At 40.5% G+C, this 16,244-nt stretch overlaps 1 protein-coding gene and 1 long non-coding RNA gene across 3 annotated transcripts; one reads left to right on the top strand and one right to left on the bottom strand.

The window, feature by feature from the left end:
* Window positions 1–208: 208 nt before the first annotated feature.
* On the bottom strand, window positions 209–14,944 carry agpat2 (1-acylglycerol-3-phosphate O-acyltransferase 2 (lysophosphatidic acid acyltransferase, beta)). 2 transcript variants are annotated; one of them, XM_040007269.1, is made up of 6 exons: window positions 14,243–14,427; window positions 8,728–8,861; window positions 4,976–5,151; window positions 4,770–4,865; window positions 3,430–3,502; window positions 209–3,309 (listed from the first exon to the last, which is right to left on the bottom strand). In XM_040007269.1, exons 1-6 carry the CDS (start codon window positions 14,425–14,427, stop codon window positions 3,152–3,154), a joined length of 822 nt encoding a protein of 273 aa, XP_039863203.1. In that variant the 3' UTR covers window positions 209–3,151. The 2 variants fall into 2 exon arrangements, with proteins under 2 accessions (XP_039863203.1, XP_039863204.1); XM_040007270.1 differs by having other exon boundaries at window positions 3,160–3,309; window positions 3,430–3,467; window positions 14,243–14,944.
* On the top strand, window positions 8,861–11,590 carry LOC120718664. The gene is made up of 2 exons (XR_005692536.1): window positions 8,861–9,467; window positions 10,264–11,590. It is a non-coding gene; the product is annotated as an uncharacterized LOC120718664 (long non-coding RNA).
* Window positions 14,945–16,244: the final 1,300 nt, after the last annotated feature.

The following is a 16,244-nucleotide window of genomic DNA, read 5'->3' as shown; positions in this document are numbered from 1 at the left end:
CAACTGTACGAAGCTTATGTATGGATCTGGTCTGATGGTGTGCGGTGAACTTTGAGAACTTCTAGAAACAGCTGGAACAAACTAAGTTCTGTCGTGCCTCAGATTAAAGCCATTACTGCCGAGTCTCATACAGTAAGTACCTTTTCCACTGTTGATTTTAAAATGAGTCCCAGAGGAGGGCAAGACAGGCATTTCAGTACACGACCAATTAAGAAAAAACAAAAAGAATTTATTTACTTAATGTTATGCAAGGCATTCACATTTACCCAGAATATGTGAAATCAAGAACACTACATTAAATATTAACCAGATACTTATAATGGGCATCTATACCATGTGTGCATATGTACACACATACAATAAAGGGCCACACGCGCGCACGCACACACACACGGCTCTGCAGGATGTCAGCTCTGTTTCTCATATCCATCTAAATTACACATTAATAGCTTTGGTGAAAACAAACTTTTTTCGCCCACGAAAACTCGGCATGAAAAGTGCTTTAAGAATACTTTGAATATTTTCCAATATCTTACATATTAGTTTGTAAACAACGGCCCTATGGTGGAAAAAAAAAAAAAAAAAAAGACAAAAGAAGGGGGGGTGGGGTGGAAATTAAACAGGCAGGACTGTTGCAGAGCCTGTTAGCCAAAGCTAACAAATCACAATCTGTTGTACAAAACACCCGCAACACACACACACACACACACACACACAATGAACAGGGAATAAATGGATAGCACACTCCACTAAATAAATGTATATGGTATAGATCGTTTTTGGAAAGAAACCGATTTGGTAGAGTGCTTTTTGAACATTCGAAACACCTGCTGCAAACGTAAAAACTGGTCTTAGACAGCCCCCCCCCCCCAAAAAACCCAAAACAAAACAAAAAGAATAAAAAAAATTATAATAATCATAAACTAATAGGAATAATAATAATGATAATAATAGAGAACAGGTTGGTGAGTTATTAGTATTGATTAATAGTAAGGGCTTATGATCCAAACTGGATTAGGAACTTGTCTGAAATCAGACTCTCACATGTCACCAAAGCAGGGCTCACTAAAAGTAAGTGCACTCAACTACGAACAGCAACGCACGTAGCAGGGCATACTTACCAAAGTATCCATAAATCCAGTCACATGAGCTCCTCAGGAGGTCAGTGCGCACAACAAGGTTAGACTAAGCCTAATGCCTTGTGCTCAACCCAATAAGTCACCTACATTTGATGCAAAGTACATGCAAGGCAACGTCACACTTTTAAGAAAGCAAAAGTCATTTTTTTCAAAAATTGCAATTAGTAACAAACAACTGTCCTGAATGCTGTGGTACATTCTCAGATTGTGTTTGATGGGCAGAATTAATGATTTTTGTGGCTGCACTCTGAGTGAAGTGAAACTAAGACCTGGGTGTAAACGAAAGCGGTTCAGTCAGTGGTCCGAAGACATTTTCAGTACAAATCATACAACAAATCCATTTTAACCAAAACTCACCCAATGATGCCAACAATCAAAATTCAGGCCAAATTTTTGCACTTTTTCCTGTTTAAATAATCTAATAGTTTCCAGTGAGGTTAAATAATCAGAACATCATAACTAAATATAATAACTTATTCTCATAGGATTTAAAAAAAAAACAAAAAACAAAAACAGGCTTCCCATCACACCCAATCAACATAACACATCTTCAGTCATTAGATCCTTGAGTTTGTTAGTACTTTGGGATTCCTTGATTTAATCCTAATAAATGAACAAATACTAGAGATCTAAATCATCTCATAGGTTTCCTCCTCTTGTTTATGGCAAGAACTGCCTTAAATAATTTCAGGGGTCACCAGTTAAGTAGACCGTAAGGAGATAGTAATTAAAAAAAACAAAAAAAAAAAAAAACAACAACAACAACAACAACAACAACCCAAACAAACAAACAAAAATAAACCACCCCACGCACATTGGAAACCTCCCAAAACATCTTTGTCATGGCACAGCAGGTAGCTCGCACTTTGGAACAGTAGTAACGTTGAAACAGTTGGACATTGCACTTAAAGAATTCACTTCTTTTGACACTTTGTATACGAGTAGGAGCATAAAGGTGATCCTGAAAAAACAACAACAACAACAACAAAGCAAGAGTGTGAAATTAGAGTTTGAGTTTAGAGCACTGCTGGAGGACACTTGCTGCAGACCGGTTGCTTCAATTCATTTTTGGAGAGAGAGACAAACTGGAAGAATGTACAGGGATACACCAACATACGACACTGAGAACTGATCAGTTCACTGAAGTCCATAAATCCAGTACAGATGGGTGCTGTTGTTATACACGGTATCTTGCATTCCTTGCCTTCTGACATCATGAAGCGTGCCATGGAGCTATTGGTCATTGGGTTGATGAGCCAATGTGGATACAGAGTTCGATCTAGAGCGACAGAGCTATAGAAAGTCGTGGGTGTCCTTTCCTTCCACACGCTCCGCACTTTGTGGAGACCCGCACTCATTTTTGTCTTTGGGCAAAAGACTGGAATGCATAAAGGGGAGAAACAGAAAAGAACTAAAAGCGAAGAAATGAGATGGGGTACTTTGATTGTGTGTATGTCTGTTTAAGCATCCGAAGAGAACTAAAACCAAGGCAGCATGAGAGGAAAACATAAATATCCACTGACATTTATGATCAGAAAAAAAAAAAAAAAAACCCCGCAAAGTTTATCTGCTGAACAGAAGGCAAAACGAACAAAAGCAGGTGAAGATAACAGGCCAAAGAAAAGTAGAAAACAGCAATAAAGTAAGACAATAAGAAAGCTGAGATTTCCAAACCAAGGATGAAAGGTGGACAGAGCCATCCAAAAGGCATGCATGAACAACACACACCCAGACTGTTCGGCTCGCCGTCCGTCACTCCGCTCACAAAGTGCAGAGCAGCTGCTGCTGCTGGGACAGTGAGGGTCAGGACTGACTGTGCTGTGTGCTCAGGCCAGAGGTGGACCGGACCAGGCGTCAACTAGACATGAAGAGCTTTCGTCACAAAAAGACTTGTGTCACATTGTTTCCTGAAGGCGGTGGGACAACCTGGGGCGGAGAGTGGGGGGGCCTTGGGGAGGGGTGGATCTCAGACATGGGGCTGAAAAAACAGGGGGCGGGTGGAAGATCAATGTTCAGTGCCTTACGGGCCCGTTGCTCCGGGTTATGGAGTCAGAGATGTCCAGGAAGGCAGCGCGCATCAGGTCAAAGGATTTGTCAGACAGGGATGCCACATCGTCTGAAGTCATCCCCTTTGTCTCAATCTTTGGAAGGATCTTCAATCTGATGATTCCTGCAGAGGCAAAAAAACCCCAAAAAACTTTAGAGTCAGGAGTCTCGGGGAAGATCAAGCTGTTGTTTTAATGTTATTGTCATTTGACCCAACACAAATTAAAAAGTTGAGGACAGTTACCTGATTTGAACTGCTTTTCTTTCCGTAGGTAGAAGTTGCTGTAGGAGGAGAAAACGACAGGTATGATGGGTACCTGGAAGAAAAAAAAAACAAAAAAAACAAAAAACAAAGGCAAAAATAAGAAAAGAGACAGAAAAGAAGCCCTAAAAGGAAATGCTTTCTAAACCAATCAAAAAAAGGCCGAAATGCCTGATTAAACCAGCAGCACATTTCTTCAAACACACACACAAACTCAGGATGACACAAGCATTCTCCATCTCCTCCACTCCTGCTAATAGAGGCTGAGTTGCTCTGTCTCAAGGCCCCGAGTGGCCCTTCAGCAGGGCTGACTGAGCCAAACGCGGCTCCCCCTGGGGGCTGTCCTGTTTCCACTCAATCTGGCCGGCTGGGTACGAATGAAAAGGCTGGCCTAACTCAGCAGAAGCGAATGCAGATAAAGAAACAGTCTCAAGTGTGTAAAAAAGAAGAAGAAAAAAGCCATCAGGGAAAGGTGAAACAGACTGTATTCAACACATTTCAAATGGAGTTACTCCAGCACTTCAAATGCAAACAAAGTGCTTTTGTTAACATCCACTAAACACTGTTTGGAGAATGCGTTAGCAAGCGCTCTAAAGCGTAAGAACCTCTTACCAAAATATTAATGTGTTTTCTAACGAGGAGCAGCAGGGCTTTATTTTTGCAGACTCTGGTGCATATCTGAACCCGACTGATATCGATCTTCAGCTGCAAGTTACAAAATCTGGGTTCACACATGCACACACCGTTGTAGCTTCATGGCTAGGTCTCATTTGAGAGTGTTTTTCTTTTTGCGTATGTGTAATTTATCCCACCTTTCTGACCCCGAGTGTTGCTATGAAAATATGAATTAACTGGAGAACAGAGACCTCCCACCTGCATGCACGCAGAGATAAAGCTCATAAATTTGCACAGCTGAGCTGCAGCCATCCTGAACTGGAGGTCATGTCTGCTGCTGTCCCACCAATCACTTTGTGAGAGCGCACTAGCATTGTGTCAAACACAATGCCGAAAAAATATCATAGAAAATGACCTGGCTGCAAGCTGTGCTCTCTACTAAATTATGATTTCATAATTTAGTCTTGCCCCACATAAGTCTGCTAGCTCCCCCACGTGTCTGGAATCGGCCCCCTCACTATTGGGAACCCTAAGCTGGCAGAAGCTTCCTGAAATACCAACAGAATCATCACAGCCTGTCAGAGTTAAGAGAATAAACAGGATGTTTACATGTATGGATGAAGCAAAAAGCTAGGAGAGCTCTAACACTCCTTCCCTCTACGTACAAGGTAAAATTTAAGATCTTTAAAGCAAATAAATAAACCTACTTGTGCCTGCACTGCCAGATGGAAAGCACCCTTTTTGAAGGGCAGCAGGTCGCCATTTTGGTTACGGGTTCCCTCTGGAAATACCCACAGACGAATCTGTGAAAGTCATAAGACAAGGTTGATTTAATCAGCTCACAATCTCTAACAAAGATTACAACAGAACCTTGAGATGAAGATGTTTCTTGTGTTAACTGGAGGCAGGTTACCTGGTCGTCCAACATGGTTTTGGCGGCATCAGCCATCACGCTTTTGGCATCGCTCGTCTTCTTGCGGTTGATGAAGACGATCCCGCCCAGCCAGCAAATGAGGCCCACTGTACCGGCATAGATCAGCTCCTTCTTAGCAATTGTAGTGCAGCGGTCTGGTAGGATCTCCATCAAGCCTGAGAGACAAAACAAGAGACTTAACCGTCAGGATCATGAAACTTTTAGAACCATCACAGCTACTGTATGTACATAGCGGGGTTTTTTGGTTTTGGCAAAGACACAACGGCTCATCATTTCCATTTCCAAGATGTCTTTGTGCAGTGTATGAGAGACAACTGTAGTACAAACAGGGCTTGGCTGTACTTCCCTGTAATACCACTTTGAACCACAAGATGGTGCAGTAAGTCCAATCTGCTGTGTCCAAAATGAGATATACCAGATGTTAGCTCAATACTTGTAAAGAGTTCATGATTCCATCACACTCACCTGACTTATTTTGGCAGCTAGAAGAGCACAGAGACTGCAGTTTCTCAAAATTAAACATATTTCAAACGTCCATAAAAAAATAAAAATGTAATGCTATACTACAACCTAGTGAAACGGTGACACCTTGTGGTGACAGTTTTCACAAAAACTACTTTTAAAACTAAAATATAAAAATAATAAATTAAAATAAAAGTTAAAGACATTGCAGTTAAGCACACAGCTTTCTACTAGCAACTGCTTTGTAGCTTCAAAGTCTGATAATATGACAAGTTACAGAGAGTCAATAAGAACTTGTACTATAATAAGTTGTCTTCCTTTCAGTCATTAAATAATACCCCAAATGCAATGCACTTATACCATAGAGACTTTAAAAATACGCCCTCTCAAAGTAGAGAGTCCACCTCCACGAAGAGCTGGATATGAACCCTGATAAGTGGTCAGAATGGGATATTTGTAGCACCGCTGCATGTCTGAAGTGGCGCTTTCTTAGAAGGGGATAACACCCAAACTGAAATCACATGTTTCTGCATTTTGACTGGAGCTCATTCAGAGAAGGATCAGTGACCAGATGAAAACATCCATGCTTTGGCTTCTTTGTCTTATCTCTTTATAAGATGTTACTCTGAAAACAGCAGGTGAGCAGATGCATTTAAACCAAGCTGAAAAAGCAGCTCAGAAAGGTGAAGAAACTAATATAACATCTGCTCTAGGATCAGCATCTCCTAATGGCTGGGGTGAAGCAGTCGGCAAGGCAACTTGGATGCCAAACAAACCACATGCTGAGTTTTGTCAGTGCTAATTAGACGCCTAGCTCTCCTCCTGCTATCACTACCCTGGCCTTGAGCCTGCCCTCATCACTCACCGGTGCTGAAAAACCCTCTCCCCCACACACTGATGGAGAGAAACCGTCCCTCAACACTCAGGTTTAGAACAGGGAAGAATGAGATACTGTTAAAAGACATCTCAACTGTCAACAATACAAGCTGAAGAAAATAAATAAAAGAGGAATCGAAGCCTTTCTACAACATGCTTTTGTTTCCGACCAGTGTGTAGCTCAGACAGGGTTCTGTGAGGCCTACATTTTATTCATACAGTAAGTGATCAGTATGTAAAGAATGTTTAAAAACCCATACCAATGTAACAGGTTCTTTCTGTGCCCGTGCTTTGTTTCTTCACCAGGTTTTGTATTATTCAGCTTGCTGAGAAGCAAACAGCACATGATCCTGTATCAACAGAGGTTGTGAAAACTGTTCTGTTCTGACAAGCACTGTGTACCAACACAAAGCTGGAATGCAGTAATCTAACAATTGGCCTAGTTTTAACATGCCTACTGCCTGTCTGACAAACCAGAAAAGGTGACCGTTGCTTAAGTAGGTGGGAGTGTAAAGTGAGATACACCTGGAAGGCCTTAACATTTGGTTCCAATAAGTTGTGAGTAGCCTGTGCAGACTTTCCCTTAATGAACTGAGCTATAAAGCTGTAGATGGTGGCACAGCTAAAGTCTTGCTCCACTGTTTGCTGGCTGAGAAGAACTAAACTGTGATAGGATGAGACCAGATCACAGTCTGGCTCCATCACGGCTGCCGCAGACAATCCTGCAGTCTGATCACAAAGTGTTTTCGCATGGCATAACCCACAATGTAGCTGTTATTATTTACATATTCCCCAGTTCCTGTTTGCATACAACGGAACGAGCGTTAAAATTGGAGTACGGCTCAGAAATAGTAGCTACTTAGATCCAGAAAAAAAGGAATTGTTATGTATAACCATCGTGACATAGAATAATGATAGTAGTATATGACTTTCAAAAGGAGAGACCAAGGATAAAGTTTGACACAAAAACAAGTTGCATCTGGTACTACATCTGCAGGAACAGAGCCAACTGCAAACATCTGTACCAGTTAGCTGGTTGCTTTTGTGCTTTCACACAGGCTTGAGTTTAGCTATCACTACATGCTGACCAGAATACAGGTGACATGAACTCTTCTGATATTCAAGATTCGTTCTTGTATTATTTAATATGCATATTTTGTGGTTTTGCCAGCGGTTTGCATGAAGATGCCAACTTGTCTGTAGATACCGGGGAACTAACCACAGATGGGTAGTAAAACTTGAAGAAGAGCGATAAACTGGAGCTGCAAAATGCCTCCAAAGTAAAGTTGGGCCACTGAACACATTTCCAAAAGCACAACATTTTCCTATTTTCAGTTTGTGTTTACAATTCAAATTTTCTTAACTGCTTGGTGATTAGTTGGCAACTGTTTGCAGACAAGTTGGCATTATCCATCTTACAAAATGTACAGGTGACGAGAGTAATCTGCTAGTGACCAGCGCAATCACAGTAATCCTAAACCTCTTTGTGTTCAATTTCACCAAGACACAAAAGCGCCCTCCTAAAGCCAGTAGGTAAATACATTTTTAGCCCTATTGGGTCCCTGATTGGTCTCTCGGCCTGTGTGATTGGAGCAGACATTAAATTAGCCATCAGTCGACGGGGCTCGATATCAGCTTTTCCTTTCCTACTTTAGGTCATGAGGTAGAGATTTGTCACATGTATATTAAGGTGGGATTCAAAAGTTCCCATGGTTGGAGCTTAACGGTACAATTCTTCCATCTGGGACTCATGCATCTACTGCAGAGGAATGCTGCTCCTCCAACTAAAATGTTCAGGACCGCATGCATCATATCTGGTATCAAGTTGCTCAGGATGAACTGGACTCACTGTAAAATAACTCTTCCCTGGTGAGGATTCTCTCTTTTTCCTACTCTTGGTTTGTTTTCTTGAGTCTGTAGGGCTTAAAAGCACAAAAACTACAGCTGAGACAAATCTGCCGTCCGCATGACTGCCTTCCTTTATTCCTCCTCTCAGATTAAAAGTCTGTGTATAGTGAGAAACAGATGAGACAGGCTGTCACTACTAAACTTTCAACACGTGTTTCAATCTTATGTTTATGACCATTCATAAGTAGAAAGTTGAATGTGTTTCAAATAACCTTTAAGTGTGTCATCAAACAGGCCTACCTGATGACAGAGCAGTAAAGACACATCCTGCATGGGTGCAAATGCCCCAAGCAGGATCCCAGCAATTCCCAGCCAGCTGGACCTTTACTGCACACCCTTCTCTTTATCCACATGTCCTTTCTATCTGCTTCACCAATTATATTTTTTGCTAAAATGCCAAAAGAAATTGATTGTATGACTGTATTTGAAAGCATTTAAATCAATATCAAAAACGTCTGTCTTCAGAGAAGCACTAAAAGACTCACCCAAAACATCCAGGGAGCTCTGGTGGTTCGAGATGACGACATAGGGACCCTCGGTCTGCAGATGCTCCCAACCGCTCACTTCAAATCGAAGACCCAGCAAATACTTGACGTGTCGAACCATGAAACGGATGATCCTGAGAGAGGGAAAGGTGAAATACAGTGAGTATGTACTGGTTACTTATGATGCCAGTGTATTGCATATTACTAACCAAAGCCCTGTGAAAGGTAGAAACAAAAGTGGAATGTGTCAGGCAATATAATCACAACTATCTTTAAACACATAGGCTAAATTAATCATGTTCAACACCCCTTTAAGCATTGTTTTTTTCCTGGTTGGGGAAATAATTACTTTCACCAAGTATAACGCTCCAGTAACCATTGAGAAAGCAATGTTCATCCACCTGCCTCAAGACAAACATTACATAAAAGAACACACAGGCTGTGATTAGTCAAAGTAGATGCACATTTTTATTTATCTGAACATTTTATTTTTTTATCTCGTTGCAAGATAGTGACTATCTGTCTTACTCTGATAAGCAGGTAGTGAACAGTTCGTTTATCAGAGCAAGTCTGCTGACAACAACAAAAGCAGCCGTCTTTTGACCTTACAATAACTTACAAAACTATAGGCTTCCATGGGAGTGCTCTCCAAGTATCACAAAAAAGTAATGTTTGTAGTTAGGGTTAAAAGAAAAAAAAAAAAAAACATGTTACAAGGAAATTTTACTAGAAACTGTCAGGTAGGGCTGCACGATTAATCGTTAGCAAATCGCGATCTCGATTCATACTTATGTGCGATCTCATTTCCAAATGACAACGATTTAAAAAAAAAAAAAAAAAGACGACGATTGTACCGCATTTTGATCCGGGACGTAATCTGCATGAAAACAAGCGCTCACTCTTCCTGCTCACAATGACAAGGCGAGCCTTATACCACGTGATACAGAAGCTGTGCCGTATGATGCTAAAATTAGCAGGGAAAAAACAACGGAGAGCACGTCAGGGATGACGAGAAAGTGACAGGAGAAAATCCGTCCCGGTCAACCACCCAAACATCAATAACGGGAACCTTATACAGCGCTTCCCTATGCCCGTCGAACTCCCACAGGCACAAAGAAATTACGGAGGCTATCGCTTATCACCTGACCAAAGATATGGCTCCCATCAACACTGCAAAACGAGGGATTTAGGAAAATGATCAACACCCTAGACAAACGCTACACAGTGCTGTCCTGCAACTATTTTTCCATTATTGCACTACCTGCTCTATACACGCAGTGTCGAGCAACGGTGGAGACGGAATTTCAAGCAGTACAACATTTTGCGGGCAAACACAAAACATGAGACATTTGTTGTTTTTATGTTTATTTATTGTTTTTATGTTCAGTCTCAACTGTTGCAAAGTTGATGTGCAGTTAATAAGTGCAATAAATATTTATACTGGAAAAGAAAATCGTGAGAGAATCGTGATCTCAATTCTAAGCCAAAAAAATCGTGATTCTCATTTTATGCAAAATCGTGCAGCCCTACTGTCAGGGCATTCATGACCTGAGGTTTGCTGATGCAATGAGGCAATGAACAAGGAAAAAAGGGAAGAAGAAGAAAAAAATTCAACAGAAACAAGGTTTTTTTGGGCTGCACTGTGCATGATTACTCAAGTTCAATAATGACGTGATTACTGTAGCTGTTTGTTAGTCAGCGTGTGCTTGTTTATAAATGTGATTTGATGATCTAACAAAACCATTTTTTTTAAAGCTTTTCTTTCCCCCTTGCAACTATTAAAAGCCTGAAACTGTCTGATCCACCAGATGAGATCTATTGGGACTTGTGAAGCTTAACCTTTGTAGACACAAACATCATAACAGCTCTGACCTCTGTTAAGACAAATCCAAGGTGCCCCTTGGCTTGGAAAACTTTCAGTGTGATTCTTAACAACCATGATGAGCTCAGGCAGAGTTCACACATCATGCAAATGCTACTTTACATTTGCAGCTAAACAATCATACTCCCATAACATTCTCCATGCTAAACTGTACCACTAATTTTGGATAGCAAACTAGCTGTGTGACACACTAAAACTGGCTTCTGTCAATAATCTGAATGAAATTTCTCCGAAAAAGAGCAGAGGAACTACCAATCCGGCCTCAGGAAGAGGCTATACATAATACTATACATAATACTTACAGAAGAGTCCTTGCTCATCCCTGAATCATATTCCCTCTGTTTGCTGTCACAAAAACAACAAACTATCCTTCTTGTAACATGGGGTAGTTTTCTTGCTAAACCAGCTATTACAGGAACCAAACTCATCTTCAACTCTGCTTTCATTTAAGCTCAGTTTCATGACTGTACACAAAATGTGTCGATGGACTAAAACATCTACCTAACTACTTAAAACCATCTTTGAGCAAGTTTCAGCCATAACGTGCATCTGATGCCACACATACTCATTAAAACTACACCACAAATGCTAATAATGTGCCATGAAGGAGCAGCTTTAAGGATTTAGGCACATCTTTTATAAATTTCACACCCTTTTCTGCTGACAAAGGCCTCACATGCAGTCTTTTAAGAATTTTATAGTGATTCTACTCTACACTTTAAAAATTAAAGAAAAAAAGAACTACCAGATTATTCTTTTTTCGAATATACACTCCACCTAGTTTCTTACTAAAATACAGCAAAAAAAAAGTCTTGAACCACACTTCATGTCTTTAGATTTTGGTAGGAAATATAGGACATAAGTACTGTATTTACTGAAATGTGCAAGCATACATGCAACTACAACATAAAGAGTAAAAAAAAAAAAAAAAAAAAAAAAACTGAGTTTGCGCAATTCTAACAAGCTGCAAAGTTAATATTTGGTATGACCAGCTTTATTCTTCAACGCAGCCTAAACTCTCTTAGACAATCATTCTTCACCATTTGAACAATTTAAAATTGGTTCTTTGATAAGTTATAATGTGTGGACATAACAGGTGCCCTTTTTTATGTTTTAAGCGACCTTCAGGCAGAACCATTACTCAACCACTTCTAAATAAAAATGCAACACAGTCCGGCTCCTTATAAGCAAAATATAAAGTAGTAAGTGGTGGTACGCCATTTCTCAGAACTATCTTCTGATGACTGTAGTAGACTTTGTTTCCACTTGCGCTTGACTGGTAATCTACAGGAAAAATCTTGTTAACCTTTAAACTAGAGTAGTCTTTTGGTTATCTTACAACATAGTGGTGCAGTGATAACACATTCGGTCTGAAGTAAAAGCCACAGGTTATGCAACGATATAGTGTTGCAGCAACTCTATGTTCAAGGGTAATGAGTGACCGCTGTTGAATTATATTTTATGATCAGTCCACTAAGCATTTACTTTGGTTCACTTCATTATCTGCAACCCTGAGAGTGCAATCAAATTTGAACAAGAGGATAAATCATATGCAATGTGGCCACTCCAAAGGTCAGCCTGACCTGTTTTGCCGAAATGTAAAACTGCCAATCTTATTGAGTTTACTCACAAGTTTAAGGTCAGTAAGTTGTCCAAAGGACAGGCATCTAATCACAGTCTCAGGGTGACAGAGCTAACAATTACTTCCATCAGAAATACTATGGCAAAAAACTGGTTGTTTTCAATACAGTAAGTTGAGTGGCAATATTACTCCTTTACGAAAAAGACAGGGCCACTGATCTCCCACGGATGTTCGACACCATTACACAGCACAGAACATGAGCTCATGCAATTGTGAGTGAGAAAACTAAACCCCTGTCCTTTATCTGTTGTCATGACATCCTACCTAATAACTAACCCATACCCAGAAGCAGCCATTCACATAAGTGACGGATAAAACAGTTTCAATTAAACGTAAATTAATGGATGTGTTTCAAGAAATGAAAGCACAACACAAGCTGTAACTTGATGCTTTACAGATGTTATTGAGTGAGCGAACTCATGGATACCTGCTGTGGCCTACAGGTTTAATTCAGAGGTAAAGTGACTGGAAAGCAAGTCTTCAGGCTTTGGTGTAACAGTAAATTTAGGTGACAGAACCCTCTGAATTACAGTGCTTTCTCTTCCAGTCCTGTCTGCCGTGTAAAATATCCATCCAAAAAGTCTATTCATTCATCTAAGGTCTGACCTCAGTTCGGTCACTTTGTCACAGACAACCGGTCCAGATAACCTCTGCACTGATAGAACGGTACACTGGTGCAACATGACACCACTGGCACAGCTAACATGACTGTGACACTGTTATTCCTGGAGCACTGAGGCAGTAAGGTCTGCTGTTGTAACCGACATTGCTGCTGTCAGCAGTTCAGGGCCAAGTGAGGTTGCATTGAGGATGGGTCTCATAACTATTCAGTAACCCAGCTCCAATCAGGGGAAAGTGCCATCTGGCATCTGTCTCTTCAGGGTAATTACTGAAATGCAGTCATTTGTGTGCAGCAAGCCATCACCACTGACTAGATTTAACCAACCACACAACAACACCCCCTACAACGTGAACACCAACACTGAAGATGTGTTACATTCCTACAGTAAGGATCAGTTTTGGTGACTGATTTTGGTGTCAGGTGTAAAATGTTTAACATTTTGCCCCCAACACAGATGTAAACTGAGGCAGATAATCAGAATCGTGTTTATTGGCCAAGTATATGTGCACACACAACAAGGAATTTGGTTCTGGTAGATGGTGGCTCTCAAGCACAGCAATGTAAATCACACACACACGTGTCTATATATACACACACATTACACATATATACATACACAACGCTGTGTAAACCAACTATAAATAACTAATCTAAACTTATATACATAAAATACAGAAATGAAATGAGGTGGAATAAGACAGAAATATAAAGTTAAATCAGCACTACTAGTAACTATGGATTCAATAAATGAGTCACTCCTTTACACACACACACAGAGAGAGAGAGAGAGAGAGAGAGAGAGAGAGAGAGAGAGAGAGAGAGAGATTTAAAAAGACAGGACAAACTGAGCGGATACAGTGCTAGATTACAGGTTCAGAGGGCACAAGTTAGTGGATACTTGTATGGGTTGGGATTCTAAGAAAGTGCCTGCAGAAAATACATTAAAAATATCCGTCATCTAAAGATATTATTGCTTTTCTTGCGTTAAGATTTACCAAACATTAACCCAGCATGAACGCAACGTCACATTAGCACCCTGATTTTTAGCTAATGTCCACACGCCGCTACTGCCAATGTGTCAAGCGAGCTAATAGTAGCATATGAATGATAAAGAAAAATGCATTAGGGATTTCTTCATTTTCTGCTTATTTAATTTCTTTCAAATTTCACAGTTTGGCAGGAAACACCTCCTGCGCCACACTGCTGTAACGCCAACTTAACTCCTCGCAACAATGAGGCCATTATTGTTTCTGCTGAGATTAAAAACCCAAATGCTTCAATATAAACAACCACGGTTGCTAGCCAGCTAACGAGCTAGCGAGGGCTAGCTGTCAGACGGCGCCGCGAGCGACATTTCTGCAAAACTCACCTCATGTTTTCAATGTCTCTGCCTCCGCTCTTTAGTATGCACAGAGGTATGCCGATGAGGGCCAAGACCATCATCCAGGCCACGTAAAAGAACTTTTTGAAATAAAAAACAAACGTGCTGCTGGTGCACATCAGGAGCGGAATAATCATGAGCAGCAGCAGCGGTATCATCCACAGCACATCCATAGCGAAACCGCCGCAGAAACTAGCAGCAGCACTGACTCACGCGGGGTGTTTCTGGATGAGGAAGCCGCTAACGGTTTCAGCCAGCTACGGTGCAAGGGACGAAGGGACGGACCGCAACCCCGACAAACATTTACACAGTGAAGTATTCCCTCGGGAAACCACGGCAGCGGCTGTGCTTCACTCTGGCCCGACAAAATGAACATGAAGCGCTGCTCATCTGTTGCTAAATGGTATCACGAGGTGGAGTCAAATCGTCATCGGTTGTGAGTTTTTCTATTTCCGGTTGCTTGACCACTAAATGGTCCGATGTCACTAGAGATAGTCAAGTATCGACAGAGATTTGGGCGTTACAAACACATCAATTATTATGCCAGTAGGTGTTTAAACTTGGAAATAATTTCTAGGTACAGCCACAGCTTTCCTATTTATTTATTTGGTACGAGTGCATGTTCAAAATTTTTAATTCAGTCTCCAAATGGTCATCCTTACTTACAGTAGTTTCACAGCCGATTACAGCACACCATGTGTAATTGGATTAGCAGTGATAATCCAGTCCTCAGCTATAATCTGACACTGTCCGTAGCCATGATCGTGAAGTTTCAGCGACGTCCAAGAGCTCTGCTTGACATGATTTGGAAGATTAGGATCAATCGGTCATTAATCCTAATTTAATATCCTAAGCAAGGACTTTAAACTTGGCACTAGAGGCAGTAGCAAGGCTGTCTAATTTGCACTTTGTGTAAGCAGTGAATAAAATGTAATGTGTAGTCTTATGAAAACAAAACTGCGATAAAAAGATTAATGGAATATTTTGATCAGCATGTTTTTTTGTTTTTTAATTGTTTTTTTTTTTATGTCGACTTTATATTACCCACAAATTAAATGACTTAACTGTGTTTACAAGTTGGTAATGTTTGCTTTTTCACTGGTAGGGTGTGATGGTGTTTAAACTGGAGTTTAAGCAAACACACTGGTCATGGGTGAAATATTCAAACAGAAACCACAGGCTCACTCTTTCACTGTAAAAGATGCATGTATAGTCATCTGCACACTTATATCTATATAATGGCTCACATGTTCACAGTTGAATTTTTTAACAGTACAATTTATTGTCAGAAATACAATATATGACTTTCCAAGTTAAAGAGGGTAAACAGTGAAGAGATTAAAGGTCTTTTAGTGATATCTTTAGTACGGTACCGTACTAAATGTGTACAGTATAACTCCACTTCATAATGTAGCAGTGGTTATGAGTCCATCCATTTGGATGGGAGAAGCAAGGTGAACATGAAGGAAGCTGGCAGTCTGAATGTGCAGTGGAACCACTGCTTAGGAACGGTGGCATGGTTTTGCAATTTGCAATAGAGCTGGAGGTTACCCAAGCTCTCTGTTGCACTAAATACACACTGAGGTTCAAAGCACAGGGGAGATCTGGTGATTCTAAATTGGTATAGATGTGAGGTAGATAAAATGCCCCAGATAGTAAGATGACATTAAACTGATGCAGAGTTTTCATCCACATTATCATTATAGTCAAGATTGAAATCTCAGTGCTATATAAAACATGCAATACATTGACACATATTGTAGATGTATGACTGTCACCATGGTCATTATTAGACACATCAAAAATGTCATTAACTGAAGTTAGATTGCTAACGTAACTGATACTTCAGGCGGATTATATTAGCTAGGATGAGTTAGTGAAACAGAGAGACATGTCTTAGGTGGAAAATTTAAAATCTGACCAAATTATGCCCTTTCCTTAACTTTTTCATGTCCTTCAGTCACTTTTTGGTTTTGGTTTCTTTTGTAGA

This window comes from Simochromis diagramma, unplaced genomic scaffold (assembly GCF_900408965.1).
Source record: "Simochromis diagramma unplaced genomic scaffold, fSimDia1.1 OVJJ01000682.1, whole genome shotgun sequence".
Taxonomy (NCBI): domain Eukaryota; kingdom Metazoa; phylum Chordata; class Actinopteri; order Cichliformes; family Cichlidae; genus Simochromis; species Simochromis diagramma.
This window is presented reverse-complemented; position numbering and strand designations above follow the sequence as displayed.

What these genes read in the sequence shown, in the direction of transcription:
- agpat2 (XM_040007269.1), bottom strand. Translation starts at nt 14,427, where the DNA reads ATGGATGTGCTGTGGATGATACCGCTGCTGCTGCTCATGATTATTCCG. An exon ending in AGAGACATTGAAAACATGAG is followed by an intron (nt 8,862 to 14,242) that starts GTGAGTTTTGCA and finishes TCCCTCTCTCAG; the next exon opens with GATCATCCGTTTCATGGTTC. An exon ending in AGAAAAGCAGTTCAAATCAG is followed by an intron (nt 3,310 to 3,429) that starts GTAACTGTCCTC and finishes TTGCCTCTGCAG; the next exon opens with GAATCATCAGATTGAAGATC.